The sequence below is a fragment of the Antennarius striatus genome, chromosome 16, assembly GCF_040054535.1.
Source record: "Antennarius striatus isolate MH-2024 chromosome 16, ASM4005453v1, whole genome shotgun sequence".
Lineage (NCBI taxonomy): Eukaryota > Metazoa > Chordata > Actinopteri > Lophiiformes > Antennariidae > Antennarius > Antennarius striatus.
In genome coordinates, this window is record NC_090791.1 from 11,870,081 (window position 1) to 11,897,826 (window position 27,746).

Sequence of the window (27,746 nt, forward strand, 5' to 3'; positions counted from 1 at the left end):
CCGGTTGATACCTTCAAAATAAAAGATCTTTTATATACGACGCTCTTTGTGCTTTTAGTCTTAAACCCGGTCTTTCCAACTTCCTGTCTTGATTCAGGGGGATGGATGCAAAACCAGCCCCCCCCCCCCCAATTTCGTAGCTTCCGTGATGTTAAAAGGTTTTCAATTGTAAAATAAATAAAGATACATATAGCGGGGATTTACTTTGAAAATAGTGATAGACATCAAGCAACAACTGCATGTCAAATTATAAACTCATGATCCAATTCATCCAATGTTGAAAATATGACCCTCTCATCATCTGTGACGTCTAAAGGTCACTGGGAAATGCTAGACAGCAGTTGGTCCATCATCAGGACCAAAGCTGGAGTCACAGCATCTCATCCACTGCTGGCGCCTTTTGTCACTCTGCTCATTTTCAATTTCAAGACATGAAATTTATTGACAGCAAACTACGTTTTGTTTTGCTGCTCGAAATTTTACATCCAGTGTAGATGTGATGAAACATAAAGCTATGTGGGGCAACAACAATAAAAATGTTTTATTTCAAGCAATTTATTCATCCAGAACTGTTTGATTAAAAAAAACAACACTAAATCTCTATCTAAAATTTATTGTCATGCATCACCATTTCTTTACAAACTTTTCAGACAACTATGTTTATTAAAAAAACATAAATCAGTACTAAAAATTAAATATCTGAATAACATTAAGATCAAAATCAACAAATCTGCAGGCAAATGTATAATTTCAGCCTTTTTATTTATGACACACTTCAGAAACAAATGCAAATAAACATGATTTTAACATGATAGTGGTGAAAGTAGTTGCAACAGAAGGAGCAAGACAAACCTGACTTATAAAAACAGATATATGCCCACAGGTTCACTGACAGGTTCACGTGTTAAGGTTGGACTTACCACTGTTGTCGAAAGTTGATGCAAACTGACAATGAAGATTAATCATATTATCTTATATTAACTATCATTATCGTATTATTATTATTATTATCGTATATTTTGCATCATATGATGATATGATGTTTCAGCCAATCTATTCTTGGACCCCTGATCGCTTGCTCTATTACCTCATTGCTTGGTTGGTTGTTTTGTCAACAACAACCCTTCTAACACTAGAGAACACTTCGACCCAGAAAACCCTTCTAACCCTGCTATTATGGCATGTGAAGACTTTACATATACATGGTTAACTAACAACAGGTTTGATGAAAATTAAATATCAAGCTGACAACTTCTCTAATGTGATTAAGCAGCGCTTCAAAATGAGGCCATAATTAAGTCAAATGAGCATTTATTAACATTGTATTCATATAATCATGTTACAGATAATACACACAACAATTTCACCTCTTGAGCACTGCTGCGGTGCTCTTCAGCAAGACACTGCTCCCCTTCAAGCCGCTCATTTGGGCCGCACTAAGATGGAGCTGCTCATCACTGCCTGCCATTGTATCTACTTTGCATGTCTACAGGCCCTTGTGTGCGTGTTTGTTTCAGCGGCCTGTACATTTATCAAACCATTTGTGCTACCGTTGTGTTTGCTTTGGTATTATATAATTCCACAAGAGGACGCTTCACAGAATGCTTGCAGGTTCGAAATCAAATGTGCTATTTTTTGTTTATGAACTGGTTAAGTGCCAGACCTGACTCTTTTTTTTCACAATTCCGAATGTGTACATTGTGCATACAGTGGGGAAAATACGTATTTGAGCCACCACCAATTATTCAAGTTTTCCCAATTACAAAGAATGAAATGGTTTATTTAGTGGTCTATTTAAGTGTAAACTGTTTGGAACGTGTACGTTATATGAGTGTTTACAAAACCTGCCAGCTTTTTTCAGTAGCTATTTATAGTAGTTATTTATATTCTTATCTGTAAGATAAGCCCCTCCAAGGTCAAGGCAGACGTCCACCTACCAAGATCCTGGTCGGCACCAGCTTATACGTGTTTTAAATAGATTGTAATTTTGTGCTATAAAAATAAAACTTTACTTACAATGGTCTACTTTTCTTTAGACAGCAAGGCAGAGCGAGCATGAACTACATACTTTGCTCCAGTAATATTTTGACGGCCGTCAGCCGTCATCTTAAAAAATGATGAAAAATTTAAAAGCATATAAAAATGTTTGTGTAGCAACATGGAGCGCATCAGAGAACCCACTGAACTGTAAACACCTCTGTCATTGGCAAATTCAGGCTGGTCACTGTCAAAACCTGAGGGAAGAGAAGGTCACATGTCAGCTGACAGAACTCTTAAAGACAAAAACACCAAAGAAGTACTGCCGAACTCACCTTGGTATCAGTGCGGTACGTGAAATCCCTAACTTTCTCCCCGTTAGCCAACACATAGAGGGGTGGTGAGGGCACCCCAAATACCTGCAGCCCTCCCAGCATCAACCCTTCGAGGCCTCCATTCAGCTTGAGGGTTTCACTCACCACCTGAGACTGCAGAAGACGTTAATGTGTTTATTTTTTTTAACACGTAAAGCAGTAATATCTAAAGCTTTGCTACATCATCTTTTCCAAACCTGTCCAGCGATGAAGATGATGTAAGAATAATTTCCCGTCTCGAAGGTTTCAAGGCTATCTCCATCATCCCAGAACAAGTCACCCCGGGCTCGGCCTTCTCCTGAAAGTGCCACAGTCAGGAAGAAAGGGTTCTTTCGTGAAGCTGTGGTTGTCAAAGCAGGCTCCTGCAAAAGAAAATCACAGTTTAAAAGAAAACGCGATAAATCAAAAGCCCGAAATACAAAAAAAGGATTCCCTTTTAGCTAATTTTCGACTTTAAGATGTTAATCTGGATGTTATTAGTTACACTTCAATACAACCTGACACATCACTTGCATATCTATGTCACAACCTTTCAACTGAAAGTGAGCATGATGCTTCAATAAAGGATTAACATTCAAATTTACAAGATTTAGATCTCCACAGAAGAATGTTCACTTGGAATGAATCAACAATATTTAATAACTGGATCTTAATCTTAATCTCAGAACTGTTTTCCACATCAAAAACATCTAATATGTGAGCAGATATATTTCAATGATATTAAATTGTAATCTTTATTTAAAATGTTGCAGTCATAGATGTGCATCGTTCATTTTACATCAGAATACACCATAAAGTCAGTAAATCTAAGTAGAAAACATTTCTGCAGACTTATTTATTTACATTTCCCCATTGCTGAAGCAAAAACCACACATGAAGGCCTAAATTGAGAAAAACGAGCTGCATGTCAGCATTTTCTTCAAACTAGACACCCACCTGCCGGGGAATAATGTGCCCCTCCCTTAGGTGGACATTGATGGTGTCCAGAGGGGCTGACAGGACCATGTACTGACCCTTACTGTAAAAAGGCTGACCCTAAACAGAAAGACAGATACAGTAAGTAGAACAAAGCTTTAGTGTTTCCTTTTCTGTTGAGTTTCGGCTAATGGATCACATGTACCAGTGGTACTGTGAGGGACTCACATTGTGCAGGCTGTACCAAGTGCCAGGGGGCAGGTAAGCTGTCAGCTCCACTGCACCTTGCTTTAAGACTGGGCTAACAAGAAGTGAACTCCCCCACAGGAACTGCTGGTCTATGGTCTGACTGCGAGGGTCTAATGGAAACCTGAAAGGGACAAAAAAAGGAAGAAAATGTCAAAGAAAGCTTAAATAATAGATTTCCAAAAGACAGTATAGATACAAGGGCACATACTCCATAAAGAGAGGCCGGGCCACAGTTTCCGCTGAGGTGTGTGCATGATGGAAGAGTGTGTAGAGAAATGGTAGAAGTGAATAACGAAGGTTCAACACGCTCCTCATAGCTGCTTGGGCCTTCACCCCAAATACATAAGGCTCCTGGGGCTGTGGGACAGAGAAGAAAACAAACAGATGAATAGAATGTACACAATTATCTCTTCATAGGCAAAAAATAGTGGAAAAACATTTTGGACTACAGCAACATAAGAAGTACAGTCTCCATCTCACAGTGTTCTGGTTTTCATTGTGGTTCCTCATAAATGGGTAGAAGGCCCCGAGCTGCATCCAACGTACACACAGCTCCTCTGTAGTATTTCCTTTAAAGCCACAGATGTCTGCCCCCACAAGAGGGACGCCGAAGAGGTTGAACTGCAACACCGCTAGGTTGTAATAAGGGGTTAGTCTGAATCTATCAAATGGTATACAGCTACAATAACAAGATATTTCAGAAAGGATTTTATTCTACTACATTGAGATATGTAAAAAAGTACAGTGGTGACCATCTCAAGCTAATATCATTAAAACTGAATAACAACTTAAAAATGATGTGTTCTTATGTCTGACAGGGGTTGAACACTAACACTTGTTCATCACCTCACCAGGGATGGAATAACGAAGCTGCTCCCAGTCGCTGCCGACATCTCCCGTCCACACTCCAGAGAAGCGTCCAATGCCAGGGAAGGAGGAGCGAGACAGGACGAAGGGTCTCTTCCCTCGTAACTTCTTAAGAGCACTGAGAATGAGAGGAAACCCAAGGTGAATTCAGTACACACAGAAAATAAATATTTGAAGAGCAAGTTGTTCCAAATATTCTGAAATGCAAAATTCCAGGAAAAAAAATCCTACACTGTATACAGCATGAATAAGAAAAGAGCAACAATAAATGGAAAACATGTGGAATAATTCTAAAAACAATTTGTGGAACAGTCAAGAAATCTAGCTGCTAATTGTGACAGAGGAGTATGTCTGAGTAGGAAAGGAGAGCTAACATGAGCTTCCTCTAAGAGCTCAGGCATTTGGAAGCAAGAATGGGGCAATTTTTAAAATACATTTTTAGAAAAAACCACAAACAAAAATAACTAGTGGTAAAAACATGTTTAAAATCAAATGATTTTACCATATTTTTGTCACAACATGTTAACACTGTCCTGTAAAGGAACTGGCTAGTGTAAAGTACATTTTACTATTTTTTATCTATTTACTATTATTTATCAACTCAAAATCAAAAGAATCGTTGCTGCAAATAAAATATAGATAATTTGCATTTGAAGAGGCTGACATGGACACAAATAAAGGGGAAAAAAACCATTCTTTTAACAGAAACGTAACATTTAAAAGAAAATAAATAACCACACATAAAATAGAATTAGAAAAGAGGGCTCACAAATCAAACTACATCAGATCCCTTTTCTGGTCAGACCTGTATGTGGCGAAGGCTTCTGAGAGTCCATACACGTTGTGCAGGTTGTAGTGGCTAGAGAGATTTTGCTGAGCAGACATACAAATAGTCCTTGAGTTCAACTGGCCTCCAACCACCCCTGTTTGCACAACAGCCAAAAAGATACATTGTATTCAGTATGTCACAACAAGAAACTCCTAGGAAATATGTGAATTAAATGGATATGCGTGTTTATACTGGGAGTATAGGGCGGATTCTCAAGATCACTGTCAGGACAGCCGTCCACTGAACCCTGCACAAAACTGGATGGTTCATTCATGTCCTGGTGGGAAGATCCACGATGCAAAAAACAAAAAAAAAAGAAAACACTCACGCAATCAGAAAACAAACATTTTCTAGAAGGAAAACCCTGACATAGCTGATCTGTGTTCTGTCTGAAACTCACAATCCACAGACCGTCCACTTTAACTTGAGCATGAAAATCTCTGATGCAGTTCTCCCACCACCTTCTTGTTTCAGCGTTGGTGAAGTCGGGGAAGGCTGTTGGGCCTGGCCAGACCTGGATGTAGAGTACAGGAAATGAAAGCCATTCACACCTCCCAATGGGAAAGAAAATGATGCCCACCTAAACTACAGCCAAACCTTTCCTATGAGGACGTGTCCTGAAGCATTTTTAATGAAGACGTCTCTTTTCAGTCCTTCGTCATAGGGCGGGTAAGTTCCAGGGGCGCTGGTGCTGCTGATGCCCGGGTCCTACACCAGAACCAGGGAAATGACAGCATCAGTTACTACTCGCCACCTGCTGGACATCCACTGGTGATGATAATTTGTGTTTATTACAGAATAACAATAATAATATCTACAATATATTTAAAATGTCATGTTGTGTTCAGTGTTTTTCCATTCAGAATTTAATTCTTAACTATGTAAATGTAGCTAAAATCAGCCTTTTAAAGACTTTGAAAAGACTTTTAAAGTTAAAGATGTCACACCAGGATCAGGATGTATTTCAAGCCTTGCTTGTGGAACTCCTCCACCATATCTGGGAGATCCCCAAATCGCTGGGGGTCAAAGGTGAATACTCTGCGCTTGTCTGCATAGTCCAGATCATTCCACTGCACATCCTGGTAGAAAGAAAAGATAAATCATCTGAGACAACAGAGATATTTAATAGCGGAAGACTGCTTTGTTCAGTGCTGATAATATATCACAAGTATTGCCAGCTAATTAATTACGTCATTTTACAGAAGTTCACAGAACTCTTCTGATTACAAGGTTAGTGTTATTGGGACATAAAGGTACATCAGCAGGATAATAAGGGGTCTAAACAATTATTTTCACTGAACAGAACTTCATGGGTACTTCATTTACCATGGGGAATTTAGCATTGTGCATACGTTGTACCACCTGCCGGGTAATGTTAGAGGTGGTGTAACCCCAGCGGCACTGATGAAAGCCCAGGGACCAATAGGGAGGCATCATTGGATACCCTTGGGACAGAGAAAATCATCCTTCATTATTAAGTCAGAAACACACACATATACAACCACAAAAGAAAATAAATACATATGGTATACACATGTGCGTGAGCTATTGCTCGACATACCAATAACTTGGAGGTACTGGTTTATAACTGTTTGAGGATCAGGACCCAAGAAAATGTAGAGATCCAGGATTCCTCCGAGAGCCACCCAGGTTAGAGCGGGGGCCGGCTGCAGCGTCACCTCTACAGACACATTTAGAAAGATATCACTCTGACATGCTACAAAATCAATCTGTGTAGAAAGTGAGCGCTACATAAATGGCAGTAGAATGCTATGTAAGTCTTCTTTAATAGACAGCTTAGTACCGATCGCATTGCTGTTGAGAAGGAAAACTCCATGTGCCAAGCCGTCGGCTTCTTGTACTATGAAGAAAGGGTGGGAGCCATAGAGGTTTGCATTAGCCTGCAGGAAAAGACAAGTGGAATTTTCAAAACCTTAATCACAGAGTTAATCATAGTTTAATAAGTTTAAAATGATGACATTTTGCATCACATCGTGCAGTCCCGATAACATAAGTCAGACATTATTAGCCTTTTAAGTGATTTTCCTTTAGATTACTGCAAATCCCTACTCTGTAATATTTTATTCCTGTTTCTTTCAAAATTATTTGAAGTTATTTTGTGTTATTGAAGAGATTAGAAAAACGTACATGATTTGCATAGCAGGAATATATTAACTTTATTTTTGTTCCATTTCTTGTTAAATATACTGTGGTGTTCCGACCTGGTTGATAGTTGCTGTAAGAAACTCACATGAGGTGCCGTATCTTCATTCCAGAGGGTCAGAGATGTCCAGTTTAGGTCCAAGAGGAGAGATGTATAATGCTGACCAAGGCCAGACACGAGGGAGGAGGCCAGTATGGTGGACAGCTGCAGGTACTGGTCAGAAAACAGTAGAGGAGCGACTGTGGTATTCATACTGGACAGGAACACCAGAGAATGAACAAAAATACACTACATTATCATCATCTGTGTATATATTATAAAAGACAGACAGAAATAAAAGTAGTGTACATGAAATGAATTGAAAACAATACAAAAATATTTATTGAAAAGTATGAAGTGATCAGATTGCAAACAGAAAATGGGGCTATAATCCTATGATAATATAAACGAACACTGACTGGGAGACTGGAATGATGACATAGAGGTTACTATGACGGTACATAGATTAAAGCTGAACAACTACTCACATCACCCTTCCATTAGATTTTCGCCTCACAATGAAACCAAATGGATCAGACTGATATACAGTGGTATAGAGGAAATCTTGCTTCTCATCGTTGCCCTGAGGAACACCAGCTCGAAAGTCAACCTCGTATCGCCGTGACGACGGGTCCCTGAACTTCAGAAAAAACACATCTGTTAATTTTCTCCACACACCCTCACAAACTGTGTACAGGATATAGCGTGTAATCTATTGACCTCGTATGACCGTACAGTATACAGCATTCGCACAATCAAAATCAGCCATTGTCACTTTAGCATACCCTCAAGTCGATTCAAGTCAGACTTGGAATGCTGTGTACACATTTGTTTTTAAATTGATAATCAATTTCAGTGCTTTTATTACAGAAATCCTTCAATATATTTACAAAATAAGAATGGAAGAATGGAATCAAACATTAAATAGGCTTTTTTTTTTAGGGTTTTAAACTATTGCATGGTATTTCGTTTGTATTGGTATAACAGTTTATGCAGTGTACTCACAGTGAGGTGTAAGCAGCCTGATGTCTCCCCTATCACTTCCAGCTGTAGAGTTGGGGAATCTCTGGGGAGGTAGGAGGGGGTGATGCGGGTCAGGGTGGCAGCCTGGCCTCGCGTGGTGGGAGTGAAGGGACCCAACTTGTAACCAGGGTACAAACTGGGGTAGAAGCACCAAGGGGGTCCTGTAGAATTTGAGTGAGGAACATAGCAGCAGCCTCTGTCCTCACACGCCCTCTGGCCTAGAGCTCCGTCCCTGGCGCAGTCAAACCGACGCGCTGGGGAAATGGTGCATTTAAGGTCCCTGGGAAAATCTGAGACGTAGAAACTCTCCGGAAGCGCTTCCTTTGTCTCCGCTGATTTATCCTGGTGCTGGCCCGCATGACCACAGACAACATTTCCACGGGTTTTGTTTTTGTTTATCTCAGCATAGACTGACCTAACCACCGTAATGTCACGGTTAGACAGATGGAGGAGGTATAAACACGATGACAAAGCACAGGCGAGGAACAGGAGAGCAGCCACGGTTAAGTTAGATTGCGAGCCCATAACTTCATCAGAGGCCAAGGAAGCACTGCGTGATGGAGCGACGGTCAAACAACACCACGAATGTTCACACTCACAGTTCTGCGCAATGTTGTGGTCTTTGCACTTCTTTCCATCGGCTCGGCCGCAGCTGTACAGTATTTGCTTTTTCTAAAATAGTGCAGTTCAAATGTCGGAGCACATGTTTAGCATTACCTCAGAACAAACTGCGAGCAGTGACACGAAATAACTGTTTCGAGGCAGAGTAAGAACATAAACTTTTGTACACGGAGTGCTCTAAAATCGGGATACACCTGAAGTGGAAGTAACAGGATGTCGCATTAAGGGACGCACAGTGGGACAAAATAGCTTCAAGTTGAAACTACTTGAAGTTTCAACTTGGAAAACGTGAAACTACGCTGTAAGACTCAACTGAATTTATTAACTCAATTGAATTCATTTTCATGGCGAAAAAGCACAAATAAAAATATGAAAAATGCATAATTACACACGTGTAAGATAAAATGGCAATTTTGGAGAGATTAGAGAGGCGTTGAAAAGATTAGGTGTGACTGCATTGCATTTAATTAAATTGAAATTACAGTTTGTGTGACCGGCTTGTGTTTTTAGTTTAAGACCTGTGCATGCTGTGGTCTGTCAGTGGGATTCGCCATGGAGTTGTAAAGGTTCACCTGTGTCCATTAACAAAGGGGATAATAAAGGGAGTTTCTTTCTTATTTCTAATGACATCCTACATGCATGATGATGGCATTCCTGCCAACCATCTGTGGATTTCAATTAAAATTTGTGGAAAAGTGTATACAGGTGATGAGATTTTTATAATTTGAAGGATGGATATGGAGGAGACAAATTTATAAATCCTGCCATGGCAAGACAATGACCCACCCTATTTATACCCATTATTGGGTTTGCATTTCAATGAAAATTATGATGTAATCAAAGCAGAGGGGCTACTGCATGTGAGAAAAATACCAACTTTAAAGAGACGTACGGTATAGGGATGATCATGGCATTGCCAGAGTATGATTTGTTGGATGATGGGAGATAAAAAGGTGTCCAATTTTGTGTAACAGAACAACTTATTATAAACCAAGTCAATAATACAAATCAGAATAATTGTACTTGTTGGTTAGAATTTACCATTTGACCCAGAGCATTGAGTTCAAATGAGATTAAGAAGCAGTATCATCACTTTGTGTTAGTATAACTTTGTTGAGCTACTCCCCACATTCCCAGAAATAATATCAGTTAATTTCAGTGGATTTTAATAATGTACTGCTACGTGAGGCAATAAATGTTAGACCAACCAGTTCTGCCTGTGAATACAGCATAAATCTGTACTAAATCTATCGAGACAAAACTGAAGCTAACCTCACGTGTGTTGTAGCATATTACTCACCCTGTGTTACAGTGCTGGCACTTTTTTTGAAAGAGACTTGTTTCATATTAAGTTATTACATTGCTCCAAAACTCCAGCATAGAGGCTACAATGCAACTTTCTTAATGTTAAATATAACAAACGCAAACACAGATAACCAACAAGCAAAAGGTTAGCATAAAAAAATAGAATTTATTGTGCAAGTCTTCAACTTCACGTTGATATCCTTGTCAAGATAAAGTACAGCTCTGAAGCATGACCTCTAAATTCATCTTTGACCCATGTGATCACATGAGAATAAAATTGCCTACTTTATTAAGATGCTACCCTGAAAAGCCTTTGCAGCGGTGCACTCTTACAGATGTCAGCGCAGAAGTCTCAATTAAGAGAAGCGGACCTAGCAGCATTAAACTGAATCAAACCCCATTAGCATAGTCAATTTTAAAGATCCGTACCCACACAGCACAGTGTTTTAGAAAAGGCACATCAGCCACATTAAGATCATTAATGATACAAAGTCTGAATCAGTCTGAACACAAATATACATACAGCAGCTGTGCAGTGAGCTGGCTCACTGAGTCATACAACATTGCACAATGTGTTCAAAAACATGCCAACATGTTTACCACTCTACAGGACATATACTGTATTTTTAGGACAAACACATATGGGTCAAGTCATTATAAAAGTAAAAAAAGAAAAATCTCCTTGTTCTGTCCATCAACAAAATAATGTCCAACAACAACCTGTTGGTTATGTGACTTCATGGAGGCAGATGCTCTTGGCAGGTTCTGTAGAGAACATTTTAATCCCAGGTGAGCAAAAGGCACTTAAAGGAACAGCTGCTGCGTCTGGCGGAGGGTTCCAGGCACTGCAGGCCTGGTCCTCACCAGCTCATCAGCAGCATCATTACCAACAGGTATCCGCTCTCCAGGGCAATGCTCCTGTCTGTGCTGGGTCCATCTGACTCTGGTCCAAGTCACACCGGTTCGTTGTCCAGTGCAGAGGGCTCTGGTAGTAACTGTGTCTCAGATTGACTGGATTCTCTTTTTCTGAGATGATCTATTGATGATTCGAAGGCGAATGTAAGGTTCAATGTGAGACTGTGCGAGTCAGTCTGTGTGGGGAGTACTGGCGCTGCTGACTGCACTTCTTGAACAGGGAAATATGAAGATTCAAGCTCATCTGGTGATATGGAGGGCACTGGATCGGTAGGAGTTTCCTGAGAGACCTGCACAGGCAGTTCAGAGTGTGTGGTTTCCTGGTTTTGCGGGCATGTTGATAATGTGTGTGTTGGGAGCTGTTGAATGTGTGGTTCATTTTGTCCTTCAGACCCCAGACATGTTTTCTGGGCCTGTGTTTTTGCAAGTTGCTTTGCAGTAGAGTAATAAGGCAGGAATGGCCTTTCTGAAGCACAGGTACGCATGGCCAGGTAGGTGTGCAGCAGCAGGTGGGGGAAGCGGGAGGTGAAGTAGGAGACAAAATCATCAGGGATGGAGCCCAGAGTCTCCTGTACCTCCGCAGGCAGTTCTCTGTAATGATGTTTCTGTTGAAGAAAGGTTGAACATTAAATCTAACAGTTCCCAACTAAATCAAATACAAATCATGAGTATATATTCCTACCTTGTTCCTCATTGCACGCAGCAGATCTCTGACTGACCCTCCCTTATAGGAACGAAATTTCCGCAAATCTGCCAAAGATTAAACTTCATGAATCAACCAGAAGGAATTCCTTGTTATTAAGTAGTTATTATTTTTTTCAGCATCATACCTGTCTGCAGCGGCACTGTGATGTGTTCTCTCCAGTCACACTTGACAACAGCCCGCCCTCCTCTCTCCAGCTGCCTCACAATTGGTCCGTCCAGCGGTTCCTTTTCTATTCTGTCACTAACATCCTGTAATGAACCGCAAACACATCAGGAAATTTCAGTTAACATGACTAAAAGACCACTGGCACATGTTTTGCTTGTTCTTTTGAGGTTTATATGAAAAGTAGGACACCCGTGAGGTTTTAGAAGAGTGTAGCATTTGTGCAGACTGGTCTGCAGTTGCACACTGCCCTTGATGTAGTACGAGTTAAACCACATCGAGGACAAGCTTAGATATGTGAGATGAGATATGTAAACTAATCTTACCTGAAAGAACTGCAGCTCCTTCTCCAGGCTCCAAAAGAAAGGGTGTTTCAGAATACTTTCAGCTGAGGGCCTCGTATGTGGCTCCATGCTCAACATCTGCTCTATTAGATCTCTGGCAACAATGTCCCCTGGTAGAAGACAGTTTTGATAGTGGTCTCATAAGGTGTGTTCACTCAACATTCACACTTTAAAAAAAAGTTTCTTTTCACTCAACAAAACCACAAAGAATGTTTTAAACATAAAACCTCCTGTCCATACTGATCTACATTTACCTTCAACCTCATTCATTTTGTTGGACATCTCAGGAAGCAATAGAGAAATGGAGTTAATCCTCACCATGTTTGTCAGTTTGCAGATAGTCGAGGCTGTATGTGCCCAGTAGAATGTTTGCTTGTCTTTGCAGAGACTTTCCAAAAGGGTGACATCCCTGAGACACCACATAGTAGAACACACAACCAGAGGAGAAGATGTCCACTGCACACGTCTACGAAGGCAGAGAGAAAAAGTATGGAGGTCAGTGTGGAAGATAATAACCGATATTTACAACCAGACATATCAGTGAAGTACAGCAAAGGTTCAACATTTTGTGAATTTCTACTTAAAAACTGGTGGAAAACAGAGTCTTGAAAGCAGCTTCCCATTTGATGTGAGAAGCTCAGAAAATTCTGTCAGCTTAACCTCTCCTACACATCTCTTAATTACATCATTTTGTGTTTTTGTTGTGAATCCTGACAACCAACAGTATATAAAAGCAGGTGAGAGCAGTGAGGCTGTCAGAGCACTAACTGACGGGATTGTCTTTGCAGTCCTCACTGAGAACCTCAGGAGCAATCCAACCCTCAGTCCCGGGCACCCCAGACCGTCTGCTGAAACTGTGGCGACCCACTGCTAGCTTCTTGCACAAGCCAAAGTCAGATATTATGGCTCGGACCCGACCGTGAGCATTGGGCATTGAGACCAGGATGTTGTGGGGTTTCAGGTCTCTGTGGACTGAAGGAAAGACATGGAGAAAAAGAATAAAGTCAATATTATGGTTGAACTATTTATAAATGTGTCATTGTATTTCAATCTGTGTACATGTCATCAATCATACATGGAAAATCACCATTTGATCTTTGTGTTAACAGGAACATATAAACATCAAAAAAATCTGCTATACATATAGCTCCATAATGAAAAGTATGAAAGTAAACTGTAGGGCTTTTGATATTATTATTGATATTATTATTATCTATAGTTGATTTATGGTACTAAACAAAGGAGATGAGAAAGTGTATCAAAGGTAATACCTATATTCAGGGAATGGAGATGGGCCAGTCCTGACATTGTCTGCTGAAGAAGCATAACTGGCTCCAGTCCATGACGGTCAAAGTCCTTCCACTCCACATACTAGAAGGATGAAGAACAGCTTGTCAGTGCATTTCAACAATTATAACAGTATAGAGTTTAAGAAAGAAAATCCTTTCTTGTATTTTGTGTCAATACAAATTACTTCCCCCACTTATCACTGGTGCTTTAAGTCCACTTTTCCCAAAAAATCTATTAATCCTATTACCTCCTGGAGTGAGGCAGCACACAATTCAATGGCAATATACTGGAACTGACGGTCCCTCTCTGTGCAGAAGTAGCGGATGACATTTGGGTGCTCGTCCGACTCCCTCAGCAGTTGGACTTCCCGGTCTGCAAAACTGAAGCACTCTGGAAGAATTCTCTTCACTGCCACTGGACGGTTGTCAAACTGCCCCCTTGTGGAAAAAAAGGGAAATACAATACAGTATTTTGATATTTCTTTCTTGCCTACTGTTTCCAAGCATAATTTATTCACCCAAGTCTTTTGGTTGTTTGCTTGGTTTCTTTGTTTATTTGTGAGCAGGATAAGCAGTACCTTTCCATGTTTTCCATGAAATTTGGTGTAAGAATAACTCATGGTCTAATGAACTCATTTGCTCTCGGAGCTTTGTAACAATTGATCTCTTTTGGTGGATTTCCTCACATGTTCCAAACATTTATTGTGTTTTCTTTCTGTTCCCAACCAATCGCAAGATGTTTCGCTCAAAGCAACAGCGTGTTCGTTCGTGTATGAGCTCTGACATATGAAAACTTTGTTGCATCGCAAGCTGCCACAGCTTCTCTTGTCTTTCTCAAGACTCGCCATCTTATTACCCAACTGGATCAGTAGTCATTGCATTAAATTCCTCTATTAGAACCCTGATTTTCCTTGATAAACTCCATCAGACTGTCCCCACCCTCCCTGTTGAGGAAGAAAACTGACGTTTTTAGACGTCATTGGCAACTAGTGAGGTGTGATTCTAAAAATGCTACTGAACTACAGTAATTTCGATGACAATTTGCGCAAAGATGGGGCATGGCTCTGGCAATCTGAGCAAATGTGTAAAACTTAATAGGACTGTGTGTGTGACATTTTTGTTTTGAAATTTATTATCATTAACAATATTTCTTAAGCCTTACTTGTACACAATGGTGCCCTCAGCACCATGACCCAGGACCTCTTTAGGGTGGAAGGTTATATTGCCAACTCTGGCAATACTGCAGTCCTCCTCTAAAGAAAGAAATACATCAATTCAGACAGAGAAAAATGGTTAGAATTATTACACAATGGTTGAACAAGCACTAAGGGAAAATGTGTACATGTAATCTTCATTTTTCAGTCCTTACCTCCCTCTTCATGCTCGTTGGCAGAGTTCCCCAGCTCAGAAACAGACAGGTTTGAATGGTTGGAGGCTCGGGGGGTGATGTTGGGACTGCTGTGGTCCGAAAATTCAGAGCGAGTGTGGCCCACCTCCAAATAGTCACCTTCAGCAACCAAGCCTGCATCTGCTGGAGGGAATGGCTGCTGTCTCTGGAGCAGCTCCAACCTCTCCTCCATCTGCCTCTGAAACTCCTGGTGCTGCAGCTGCTGTTGCTTATGAACACTCTGTGTTAAGTGAACATAAAAGGTTGTCTATTATCACCAGATAGTTGCATGATCTTGACACCCCACTTATGCATGTGTTATACTTGTACTTACTTTGGGGTAGGTAATCGCAAAAGCCAGCCATCCAGCCAAAAGGAATGTGGAAAAGATGATGGTGGCCATGTCTTTGAGCATTGAATCCACAGGAGCCTCTGGGCGCATGGAGCGACCAATGTTCCCAGGATCTTGGATGGATGTTTCAGGCAGAGGAGGGGGGTCACTGTCCATGCCACGATCCTTCTCCTTCTACAGCATTGTGGGAGGAAGAGAGAAATTATGCAGAGAATGTGATGTCTGAAAAATGATCTAACTCAAGTATTTCATGAGTCACACACCTCCTCAACCTTCTTGTCAGTAGTGGGTGGGATGACTTTTCCTTGATTGCGAGGGAACGTATCAGGGAACTTCTCCAGAATCTTAGTGTGTGCTTCAGGAGGGGTCTCATGATGACCTGGCATGTAAGATTGATTTTTTTTATAACACTGATTAGCATTAATAAATTGGAAGAATATACTAATAGTTTTCACTTTGTATGGTAAGGAAACGCTGAAAATCTTGAAAAAAGTGTCGGTTTTTGTACAAACAAAAAATTGCTAGTTTTTGTCAAGGTTCTCCATTAAAAGAGGACTTAAGTTTCAAATTGGTGCGTTTTGGTTTTCTTTACATTTCACAGGGTTGCATGTGGTATGCACGTGATACATTTTAATGTCCAGTAGGGGGCAGTCTCAGCGCAGCAGTCATTGTTGCAATGCACTGCTCAGAACCCTGAAAGCCAAGCTGTGGTGAGTACAGAGAGTTATTGTTGCGTTAACTGATAATGATTCCAAGAGTTTTCCTCCTTGGGTTAAGCCCCGAAACCCTGACTCCTTCCATTACAGCAGGAACAATCACTTTTATGTGGGTAGGTATTTAGATATGTCTATGTACTGGTGTATATACCTATGAGAAGTAGATAGTTTCTCATGAAGTTGATGCGGTTTCGCTCCCGCAGTGCAGAATTAAACTTGACACTGGTGCTGGGGGTGATAACACACTCCTTTCCCTCCTCACTGTCTTTGCTGTCAGGGCCCTCGAGCATGGGGAAGGTACTGCCGCGAGGCTGTTCATACAAAAACATGCAGACTAGATTTAAATACATTTCCTGTCAGACACCAAACAGGATTTCACAAGAACACATCAGCACATAACTAGAGCAGGATGTGCTCACGCAACCTAACTGGCAAACCTAAAAATTGCTGTCAAGACAACAAATGATCAAGAAAAGAAGAAAAAAATTCTCAAATAAGCAGGAAAGTTTAGCTAAATAGAACCGTGTTTTAACTTGCAACATGTGCTGTATTTATGTCTTACTGATAAGAACTGTTTTGTGTAAGTGAAGACATACATACAACTGAAAACTGTTAACTCACCACCACAGTGACTCCATCGTGCACAAGGGAGGGAGAGGCATACAGACTGGTGGAGTATTTACCGACATAAAGTGTGGCCCTGGAAAAAAAAACAAACCCATAAGAATCACATCTGACTCCTCATTTTAGATGCTTAACACTCCATCCAAATGTCATACTAAACAGAAGCTTGACAGGATACAGCTCTGAGATCATGGCAACACTGCAGCTTCAAAATGGTTAAAAAAAAGATTTGCCATCATTGCTGTGAATAGCAGAAGGAACTGTGCACAGAAATAAAAGCAGTGCTCTGGTGTGAAACCAGAACTAAAAGCTTGCCGGAGACTCCCACTTGATAATTGTTACATACCTACACTCTTATTTTCCCTCCCTCATCCAGGTCACAGTAACCCTAAGAGGTGAAATAAAATGCACCTGGACTTCCTTGGTTGAAGACATTTCACCTGCCAAGCGGTTCCATCACTTTATAAGAATGAGGAGGATTTTAGCCTTTTAGTCCTTCTGTGAGGTAAATAAGACCGTTCAAAGTTGTTATTGACACACTGTGTTGATCAGCCAGCACTAGCCTGACTCTTACAGAATGATGGAATTTCCCTCGAGATTAATAAAGTATACAGTATATCTATTTATGGGTGACCCGGTGGCACAGTGGGTAGTGCTGTCGTCGCACAGCAAGGTGGTTCCCGGTTCGAGTCCCGCTGTGTGTGGAGTTTGCATGTTCTCTCCGTGTCTGCGTGTGTTCTCTCCGGGTTTTCTGGCTTCTTCTCACCTCTAAAAACATGCGCTTCAGATGAAATCGCCATTCCTAAATTGTCTGTAGGTGTGGGAGTGGGAGTGTTTGTCTGTCTTCCATGTGGCTCAGCAGTGCACTGGTTTTATGCCCGCAGTGTACGCTGGTTGAGGCCCCCAGTCTGCTGAAATGGACTCCGGCAGCCCCGCGACACACGACAGTGGAAGTAGTGGGTAATGAAAATGAATGAATGAATACCTATCTACTGTATCTCTAAGGCTGCTGAGGTGCAACAATCTGCATGTAGCAGAGACCAACAGGCTCTTCAAAATAGTATCCGCATTTCAGACAAAGAAGACAGACGGCCTGAGAGAAAGTGAAGGAAGTAATTTAGGTCATTTAGCAACATCGCTAGACTTCGGCGGTGGACTATGTCACCACCTCACAGCCACAAACAATGCATACGTGACATTCCTCAAGCATTTTCAACAACATTTACATAAAGGACTTACATGATGACTAGGTAGGTAAACAAATCACTCATATTTTCACCCAAACAGCATTGGGTAAACAAACGGCATACTCGTGCTCTCTGGGTGTTAATGACTTAACAGGAGGTGAAATACATGGAAGTCACCATCCATCAGGTAAAAGTGATAGAGCCTCTTGTGAGATGTCTTCATGTTAGAAAGACCTCCAGTTACTTCTTTGAATTCTTGGGAACTTCAAAAACTAAATCGCAATGTCCCCATTTAAGTAACTTAGGTGAACAGTAAGAAAGAGTCAATGTGCTAAAACACTGACCAGTGCCTGTTCCATGAATGGGATTTTAAAACAAGATTTCAAGAGGTCAAATAAACTTTCTTTAAGATCCTTACACATGAAAACAATTTATTTTACAAAAGCGGAACTTTATAAATGAGATGTACGAGTCACTCCACTCAGTTTGCTTACATGAACTTGTTTTTAGGCTTGTTCTCTTTGGGAAAAGGGTATTTCCACTGGGTGATGCGGCCAACCTCTCCGGACATGAAGGTGAGGTAACGCAGAGTTTCCACAGCCACATTTGTGTGTGCGACTTTGCGAAGGCCCTCACGCTGCCAGATGTACATGGCCACCACAGGAGAGTTATAGTTCTGGACCCACTGTAGGTCTCCTGATTCGCTGTCCACCGTCACCACGAGGCCGTCGCCGTTGGACACAAAATGAGCCATCTCTGTGGGGGACCACAAGGTAGACGATTAACTGACACATCCACCAGAAACAGTTAAGAAGTCAGCCTGTCTGTGAGTCTTACTGTATTTGGTATCATCGTCTGGGAGGGTGGAGGCGTAGTCAGAGTAGGTGGCGTTCCAGCGTAGCTCTCTGCTTTTGGTGTCATACATGGTGATGGTATACTCTACAAGAGCAGTAACAACAAGCGTATAGTAACACAGGGAAAAGCATTGGTACTGCTGTTTGTTACTTATGTAACACACACAAAAGACAGAAACTAAGTATCGGAATCTGAGAAGAAATGCAAAGTGATATTGAATGTCCTTTCAAAAAATGAGAAAGAAAGTCCAGAACATAGACTGCTGGGTGACAATGCAGGTGTTGACTTGACACCAAGTTAACGTTAATTCATAAAGGCGCTGCTCAAGGTCCTCTAGGTACAATTACTACAGTTGTCCCCCAAGCCTTAAGCACTGCAGTTACAGACTAACGAGTTGGAATAGCAGGAAATGCTGAGAAAATTATTACTGTACTACAACTTTAGTTAGTGTATGAGAGAGACAGAGAGAATGGAAAGGGAGAGGCTCCAATTTATGAGCTGATATAAATGAGGCTCATCCAGTGAGGAGCAAAAGCCGTTGAGCCTGTGTTGCTGAACAGGTTGAGTTCTTACCTGTACGTCCCAGATAAAGGAGAGATGAAGATGGACACAGCATCTCAGCAAAGGAGGAGGTGAGGGTCTGCTGTTTCTCACCAGTCAGCAGGTCTACCACATACCACAAGTCCTGCTTCTTACCTATAAACAAACACAACACACACAAAGAAAACTTACTGTGTAATTGTGTGAATGTTTATAGGACATATTTGTGATTATGGCTTCCAAAAAAATGAAATGACCTCACATGAAACTATAAAACGATATATGGTGGCAGGAGCTGAATTAAGCAAATTATCATGTAGCCATGAATTCACAATGATGAGTGTTATCATTCTACCATTACATGACCAACCCAACAGAGCCTGTTTGTACTGCAGCGACTCCACTGTTTACGTCCTTGGGAGTGGCAGGAATAACCCTATTATTATAGATTACAATACATGACTACAAAACTAATTAATTGGGAAAAGCTACTTATTTCATTTCAGGGAATCCAGATCAGGATGCTTTGGCTTGACAGTCTATATTATTTTGAATAAACTGTGTCAGAGAGTCAGAATCTGAATCTCTCGTGCTTTTACATTTGCATGTCTCCACTGCTTTCTGCTAATGGTAGCCTTAGTTGAATGAAAGCAGAAGCCTGGCTGATAACGACTGCTGGAAGGTAAATGTCACTTGCTTCTTCAACAAAGACACACTGTCACTGCGGTAGATAATGTTTCCTGTTAACTGTTGCGTACTGTATATTCAAGAGAACACAGGTCGGACTGAGTGGGATTGAAAGGTGCTATAAGATATTCAGTTACAGCAAGACAAGAGATGGTATTTGTTTATGGATGTAGGAACTACAGAACCTTACGTATAATAAATAATGATCATATCATTCCCATATGAAAGTCAGTCGTACCCATGTAAAGGATTCCATCAGAGCTGCGACAGGGAGATGCTTGGACCAACTCAGGGATAGTGAAGGGTAATTTCTGTTAGAGCACAATGAATGAAAGCTCGTTAGATACCACTAACTGTGGAAATTAAATGGATAGCAAAGCATTCTACTAGTATCCATATTCACAAAATCATAGTGACAGTAAATTATTTTAGCGTAGCTTATCTTCAAAACGAGGAACGTTGTTTAAAAACAATGGACATTATAAAATAGATTTTCTTTACTGTGAGGCCTTCGCTGTTCTTTCCTCCCAGAGAGTAGAGGCTACCATCATTGGGGTCCGGTAGAAACGCCGGTCTAGAGTAAAGATTTAAGAAGATGCACCCATTTTTAGACCAGGACAGAGAGTAACAGGCAAGACAAGCTTAACACCCTATGACAGTTATTTGCATTGATCATGCTTTGTGATTGATGACCTCTGTGTTTAATAACCTGGATGACTGAAAACCTTGACAGACACTTAGTTATAGACTATTGCACAACACACATCAAACTAAACGAACAAACATGCAGAAAGAAATTCAGTTACGTACTCTGCCACATGTGTCGGGACCTGAAGAACTGGATCTGTAAAGGCGGATAAGAACAGAGGATTCAGGATTGGTAAGAATCATAACTTGCAAAGTGAAGCACTGCCAACAGTTGTTCGAAAAGAGCAGAAGCCTCAGAGACAAACTGCACCAAACTCAAAGTCCAAACAAAGGAAGATTTCCCCGGGGAAAACAAGCAAGGCAAATAGCCCTGTCGGCAAACATTTTTGTATGTAACTTCATGATGGGAACACAAGATGACATCATAGCCCGATTGGTTTTTACTATCGAATGCTCATCTGATAAACTGATTAAAAAATATAATAACATTACTGAATACTGTTAACCAGGAACCCTAAGTGTTTGTTCTCTGTTGTAATATTGGAAACAAACGTGTAAAAATCAGCCTGGATGGAAATGAACAAATGTAACTGGAAATTGGTTGCTATACAGCAACTGATGCGACAATGATCTTTTTTTTTTTTTTTAAACCTTTATTTAACCAGGCAAGCAATTAAGAACAGGTTCTTATTTACAAATGCAGCCTGAACTTCAAGTCTACACAAATCCTATATTACTGTAACAGGAATACACAACATATAAATGAGTTCATTGGAAAATAATTGCAAATCTATTTTTGTACTACAGTATATGGTATAAATATTGTACTGCATACCTCATCCTACATCATTAATTGGTTATAGGAGACATGATGTAAGTCAAAAAAACGGCGTAAGTCGGGGTATACCTGTACTCATCTGCATTAATGAAAATAAAAATGAAAACACTTTGAATATCTGATGGAGATGGTGAAAACTCTGCAACTCTCTTTGAGTCAAAATTCCCCCCCAAAATAAGGCCCAAACTTCAAATGTTTCTACACCAAACACACACATCCCTGCAGTGTGAACACACAGGGTGTGGACCAGATGGTGCTGATCTCTGTGGAGGTGACAGGACATGTCAACAATAGCAGGTGTCAGACGCAGGATTACCAGAGGGTGGTCAATCAGCATTAATTATGTGGAACGGCAAAGGGTGTTAAGAGGAAACTATTCTTCTATTCTTTACAGTCAAAAAACAGTTACTCTGGTTGCCCAACACACAGATGCCGCTTATAAAGTTAGCAAACAGTGACTGGATATGCACGTGGGCTGAGCTGCACTGCCTTGGTCATGGGAATAGATTCTTGCTTCCCCCTCATTATGTGGGAGTACAGTTGCCTGACTGGAACACAACAACAGGTGTGTGCTGAGCCTGGCACAGAAGCAGTCAGATTCATATTCAGCAGCTCGTCCAGAACAACAGATGATGTGTAGGAAGCAGCTTCTGCCTCTGATTATTAATGACTGGGGTATTAGAGGGATGTAACCGAGATGGGTTCAAGCCACAGATTTCCTCTTAAAGCCTTGTGACCCTTAAAAGTGTGAGATGACGTCTGTTTAGAATTTTCAAAGAAGAATAAACAGATTTTGTCACGACTAGGTTTCACATTCTCTTCAGTATATCATATCTACTGCAATTCCCAAGTGTAGTGTCTGTGTTAGCATGATAGCCATAGCTCATGCTGTGTGTGAAGGTGAAACTACAGCAAAGTTGCTTACCCTTGCCCATTCTGACCTTGATTACAGGCTATATTTGCCCGTCTCCCAGTTAATAATTACCCTGTTTCCATGCTGAACGGAACATCTCATGGGCTTTTCTCTGCCTGATCCCTGACAAAGATTTCCTATACCTACACAATATCAACAAAAACCCCAAACTTTTGGACCAGATGAGTTAAATCTGTTGCCACACAAATCAGGGTTTAAATTGAACTTTTAAAACAATCTGTTTGTTTCTCAACGGTTCGTAATTGAAGACAAAGATGCTGATTCACGTGCTGCATTAGGATGAAATAATAACTTTGTTTTCTAATGACAACAAGCAAATATTTTTTTTAAAAAGAATTAAAACTATGCAGTGAGAAAAATGATGACAAACGCGACAGCGACATTCGATTCTTCTTACCTTCTTTCAGAGTCCATTTGATAGAGCCGGATTTTTTGCTGACAGCATGCAAGTTTCCATCCAAGGTGGACACAAAGAGCAGATTTTCAGGAAGGGAAACTGTGCTGGCACCGCAAAACTCCTACAGGAACATAAAACACAAAATAATGCAGTTGAAGTGGAGTAAATTAAACCATCTGTAATCCAAAATATTAGACAAACTTATCTCAAACTGAATTAAATTGAACATATATCAAAACTCAAGACATTAGCAAGAAAGCAATGTTAGCATATTCACTCCCACTGATAACAACTTCAGCCACTAATAACAAAGACATTTCTTATCACTTACACATACCAGGGCACAGCATCATTTAGAAATTAAAACTACATCATGTTAATGAAACTATTCACAAAGAAATCTGGTGGATTTTTATCTATGGATAAAAAATGAAAATGTTTTCATCATACCTAAGGGCAATTAACATTTCTGAAGGGGTGGCAGTGGGTTGTGTCATGTCACCGTGACCCACTTCACAAATCAATTAACTTCAAATAAATTCCATGTAAAGGCAAGAACAAAGTGGGAAGGGGGGACTAAACGGGTAACAAAGTGCAGGCTGCTGGATGAGCTCCCACGAAGGTTGCAACACGAGGGTTGAGCCTCCATGTTGACAATGGATATAGAGGCTGGGCACATGCACATGTTTTATCCATTTGAATTACACTAATGTTTCCATCCTTAATGCAACAATTGATTTGGCTTTTTTGAATGTATGATGAGCATGGAAAGTTCCCTTCAGTTTCTTCTCAGCGCTCTTTTCAGAAAACGTTTCTAATCCAAGACAAAACGAGAACTCAGTTACTCACTATGGAATTCAAAAAATTCAGCTCCCAATTAAAAAAAAAAGTTGTGGGCATGTTGAGGTTTCTGGCACAAATGTACAAAAAAAAGGTCAAAGTCACTGAACAAAACTCTACCCAGCAAACCTGAACACTTGTAAATTCAAACCCGTCTGTGTACTCAGATACAAACTGTTCCTCTTCAGGAGTATTTGCAACCAGTTCAAATAAACGCCCACCTGAAGAGTTTAGGACCATGGGAGTACCTTGACAAGTCTTCCAACAATAAGTTGAAAAGAAAACAATTTTTAATGACATGCCGCTGGTGTCCCACTGCGAATGAAACGAGAGAAAATATCACTAACCTCATAATACAGTATTTACCACAGGAGTCCTCAAAAAGCTGAGCAGCTGGGATCTCCTCATAAACCTCAGCAATACTGATCATCATTCCAACTAATCCCCCGGAGCACCCCGGTGGGAGCAATGCAAATAGCCCATACCGACAGTATAATGCACAAAACCAGTTTAGAATTACCACCACACCCTTTTGAGCATTTTGTCAGTTCAGATGCTGGAACAAAGACCGAGGTAAAAGTGCTCTTAAGACACACTAACAAACCGCCAAAGCTCTTAAGTCAGGTTTGGGTGCGGGATATGAAGAGCTGATGTGTCCACCACCACTCACAAACACTCAAGAGGATTACACTAGGTCAACCAGCTTAGGTTTCCTCGCAAAACTCTTAGATGACCAGCGCATAAAAATCTGACAGCCCAAAGCGGTTGTTTCATTTTCTTCCTGTATGTTCTCCAGCTTAAGCTTAAAATGAAAAAATATTTACCGGCCATTGCCTCACAGAAACCAAGGCCCCACAACCCCCATAAACTGGAAGTTTCACATTTGTGTGGAGCCCCTTGCCATAGTTTCATATCACAATTGAGCATTTGTGTCAATACTGTGCACCTGTGTCTTTTCCCACTGGGCTGTATACTCAAAAGTATCACACAACTTTACTTGCTTTTGCCACGTGACCTCCATCAGGGTTCTTGGTTTCATAAGCAAATAACTTTCTGAACATCTGTTAGTCTCTGAATTTTGGATGGATGCCATTATACAATAACTTCTAATATCTTTAGTCTATGTGTAACAGAAACATTTAGTTGTTGCATAAGGGAGTTATATAATCCTACTAAACATAAATTAACCAGAGTTCCGAGATCTGTTGGTACTGAGGTCAGATATGAAACACAAAACGTGCATACATTTTTTCCGATTATAGTACGTCTAAACTCATGCATGGGATAGTCAGACCATCCAGAACAAAGAACAGGCTGTAACTGGCAGCCATCCCACTGAGTGTACACTCTGATATGCTGTCAACAGGAATGGGATGTATTACACCACAGTTGTTCATAGTGATGGTGTTCAAAACGGAGAAGCTGGTCATAAACTGTAAAAATCAATTGTCTTCAAAGAATGAGAATTGCTAAAGCAAAGATAAAGATGAGGATTCAGCTTCATGAAGGGTCTGAAACAGACTGGAACATACAGGAAACAAAAGTATCTTCAGGAAAATCTAAAAGGAAGTAGAGATGGTCCAACTATTCCTGCATCATAAACCAAATAAAGGATAGCAAATACCATTATTCTATCATTGCTGTTGTGTACCCCAAATGGAAAACTAGTAACAAATACCCCAACATCATATGACATATCATGAGGAGAGTAAGCTCAGCTGCCAAACTATTGTGTAGTGTCATACAGGTTTGTGACTACAACAGACAACAAAGGGATTGCGTAAAAAAAGAAGACTGTGGCTGAATTAAACAGATGAAAAAAGACTCATCTGAAATATTCATATAACTTCTAGATACATTCAAAGGAAATACAGAAACTTCATGAAAAGTGCATAGCTGCAAATGTAAATAAACTCTTGAAAATGTTTTCAAATCAGTAGTAAGAACTGTTTGAATTAGTGGGACTTGACATGTCTTTAATGCATGTGTTTCTAGTCAAGTGGCAATTCTTATAGAGTTGCTTGCCTAAGACGGTTCTTATAAAATGTAAAAACGGAAAGTGTTATTTGGTGCTTATTTTAAGAAAATCTAACATTAAATTTGTCAGTATGCAGCTTCTAAAAGGGCTCAAGGCAGTGTACAAATATTCAATGTTCTGTGTAAAATGAGCACCCTGTTTTGCTGATTGCTTTAACACAAATGAAAACAGTGGGACAATTCATGTCTGTAACTTGTCATGGAAGTTGTTGTGCAGCAACAGCAACAAGTCATATATTTTGAAAGTCAATCAAGACAATCCCAAGACATACAGCATTGAGAATAGTCTGATGAGTCCTACTGGAAGAGTCGTCCAAGAAAAAAAGTCACTATGGGTTTCCCTTATGGGCTGTATAAAGAAGACAGTGTTTTGTTTGATTTCCTTTAGTTAAAAAAAAAAAGCCTTGAGGAAATAACTGTCCAAAAGTCAGTTTGCCCCATGTTGAAAAATGTATTGATCAATAGAGAAACCTTTTGGCAAACTCCGGTCTCAACACGGTAGTAGCTACACACGTGTTGGCTCTCGAGCCATGTAGATAAAGCACAACCAGTACCCTGTTGTGATAAATACAATCACATTTTTTTTAGAGAAAATCAGCCAGGTTTTATTAATTTCACACAAATATCCGAGAAAAAAATTGGGCCTGGGTCATATTGGCTGCACTGTGGAACAAACTATGGTCATATGTAATAACTTCCATCTACAATTTAACTCTAGTTTTAATCGGTAGCATTATTATTAAGTCTGGAGGACTACTGTATTTCTATTAACAGATTCTTCCTCAGGCCATACTCCTCTGCCTTATCGCTTCCATTCATTCTTGACTGATCTGGCAAACAGACAAAATAGAAATATTACTTTTATGGGGAAGGTAATTAAAAGTCAAAGATGCTTAAATCAGTAGGAAGTTAATGTCACTAATGCATTCTTTTTGCTTGGGAAAGTTACCTATCTTTAACAAAAGCAACATGTTTGAAGAGGAGACATGTATTTAATCTACTTTTGCTCTTACATCCGCAAACTGTTTATCAAGATGAGAAATGATAATGGATTAAAGACTACTTTAATCTGCTCCTAAAATATTATAGAACCAATTCTGTGTTTACAATTTCCTTTGGTAGCTGTTCAACACAATAGAGCGAAGTAAGACGACTTTCATTCGATTCAGAAGAAAAAATTATTACTTTACAATCATACTGTGTCGTGTGATAAGATATATTATCATTGATGTTTATTTTGAATTGGTTTAACACATGCTGCGCATGATTTAATCTATCTAGAGATAACACCCTGCTCGGACATTATCAGATGTTGGTGCATTACTACAAACTCGAGAAAGCACACATGGCACATGTGTCTTATGTGCATAATACTTAAAATGGACCACTTTAAACCAGCAGGCTAACACAAACTCTAGCTAACGTATTTCATTGCAAAGCAACAGAGACTGTACGGTGAACGACGAATGATTCGAGTTATGACGACCATAAAACTAAAAGCATTAAATCAACAACGGGATTTGAATCGTGTCATTAGTTATGCAAGGTAACTCCACGTTATACTCATCCAGATTAAGCTATATCATCCAGTTGGCCCCTTTTACCTTTTGAGGGAGACCAATGCAGCAAAGTAACGCCGAAATTAACCAGAACCGGGTCCGACTGCTCTCTGTCCAGTCCATATTTTGTAGTCTTAAACCAGGATAGACAGCTGATCAGGACGACCGCTGACTACATAGAAAAATCGTTTAGGCTAACAACAAGATGTTATAATTTACTAATTAACGTTGTAACGATGAAGGTACTAAACGAAGTATCAGCACTAGCCGACCAACGTTCGATCAGCTTCTTCCTGAAATGATAGAGCCGTGGGGGTTGGACTTTGTGGTAAGTATCCACGACGAGTGGAGGAGGGGAAATATGGA

The 27,746-nt window shown here is 40.3% G+C and overlaps 2 protein-coding genes across 2 annotated transcripts; both read right to left on the bottom strand.

Moving 5' to 3' along the window:
* Positions 1-749: 749 nt before the first annotated feature.
* Positions 750-9,243, bottom strand: gaa (alpha glucosidase). Its single transcript, XM_068336587.1, has 19 exons — positions 8,420-9,243; positions 7,903-8,054; positions 7,463-7,628; positions 7,016-7,112; positions 6,773-6,892; positions 6,538-6,656; positions 6,159-6,290; positions 5,809-5,919; positions 5,612-5,725; positions 5,404-5,488; positions 5,188-5,305; positions 4,367-4,500; positions 3,996-4,147; positions 3,724-3,872; positions 3,495-3,636; positions 3,288-3,386; positions 2,549-2,713; positions 2,313-2,465; positions 750-2,234 (listed from the first exon to the last, which is right to left on the bottom strand). The coding sequence occupies exons 1-19, from the start codon at positions 8,960-8,962 to the stop codon at positions 2,169-2,171; spliced, it is 2,817 nt and encodes a 938-aa protein (XP_068192688.1). The 5' UTR covers positions 8,963-9,243; the 3' UTR covers positions 750-2,168.
* A 1,275-nt stretch (positions 9,244-10,518) lies between these two features.
* On the bottom strand, positions 10,519-27,661 carry ern1 (endoplasmic reticulum to nucleus signaling 1). The gene is made up of 22 exons (XM_068337661.1): positions 27,426-27,661; positions 22,945-23,065; positions 20,938-20,971; positions 20,629-20,701; positions 20,366-20,438; positions 19,474-19,596; positions 18,883-18,984; positions 18,540-18,801; positions 16,856-16,934; positions 16,386-16,545; positions 15,782-15,897; positions 15,501-15,692; positions 15,149-15,407; positions 14,942-15,032; positions 14,028-14,217; positions 13,762-13,861; positions 13,263-13,462; positions 12,809-12,956; positions 12,473-12,600; positions 12,109-12,232; positions 11,961-12,028; positions 10,519-11,883 (listed from the first exon to the last, which is right to left on the bottom strand). Exons 1-22 carry the CDS (start codon positions 27,501-27,503, stop codon positions 11,317-11,319), a joined length of 3,288 nt encoding a protein of 1,095 aa, XP_068193762.1. The 5' UTR covers positions 27,504-27,661; the 3' UTR covers positions 10,519-11,316.
* Positions 27,662-27,746: the final 85 nt, after the last annotated feature.

Bases quoted from the DNA above. Each gene is read 5' to 3' on its own strand.
- gaa (XM_068336587.1), bottom strand. From the start codon at position 8,962: ATGGGCTCGCAATCTAACTTAACCGTGGCTGCTCTCCTGTTCCTCGCC. The intron at 2,714-3,287 runs GTGGGTGTCTAG...TTTCTTTTGCAG, and splicing joins GGCACATTATTCCCCGGCAG to GAGCCTGCTTTGACAACCAC. The intron at 2,235-2,312 runs GTGAGTTCGGCA...CTCTTCCCTCAG, and splicing joins CGTACCGCACTGATACCAAG to GTTTTGACAGTGACCAGCCT.
- ern1 (XM_068337661.1), bottom strand. From the start codon at position 27,503: ATGGACTGGACAGAGAGCAGTCGGACCCGGTTCTGGTTAATTTCGGCG. The intron at 15,898-16,385 runs GTATATACACCA...CTTACATGCCAG, and splicing joins AAACTATCTACTTCTCATAG to GTCATCATGAGACCCCTCCT. The intron at 12,601-12,808 runs GTGAGGATTAAC...GTCTTCTACCAG, and splicing joins TCTGCAAACTGACAAACATG to GGGACATTGTTGCCAGAGAT.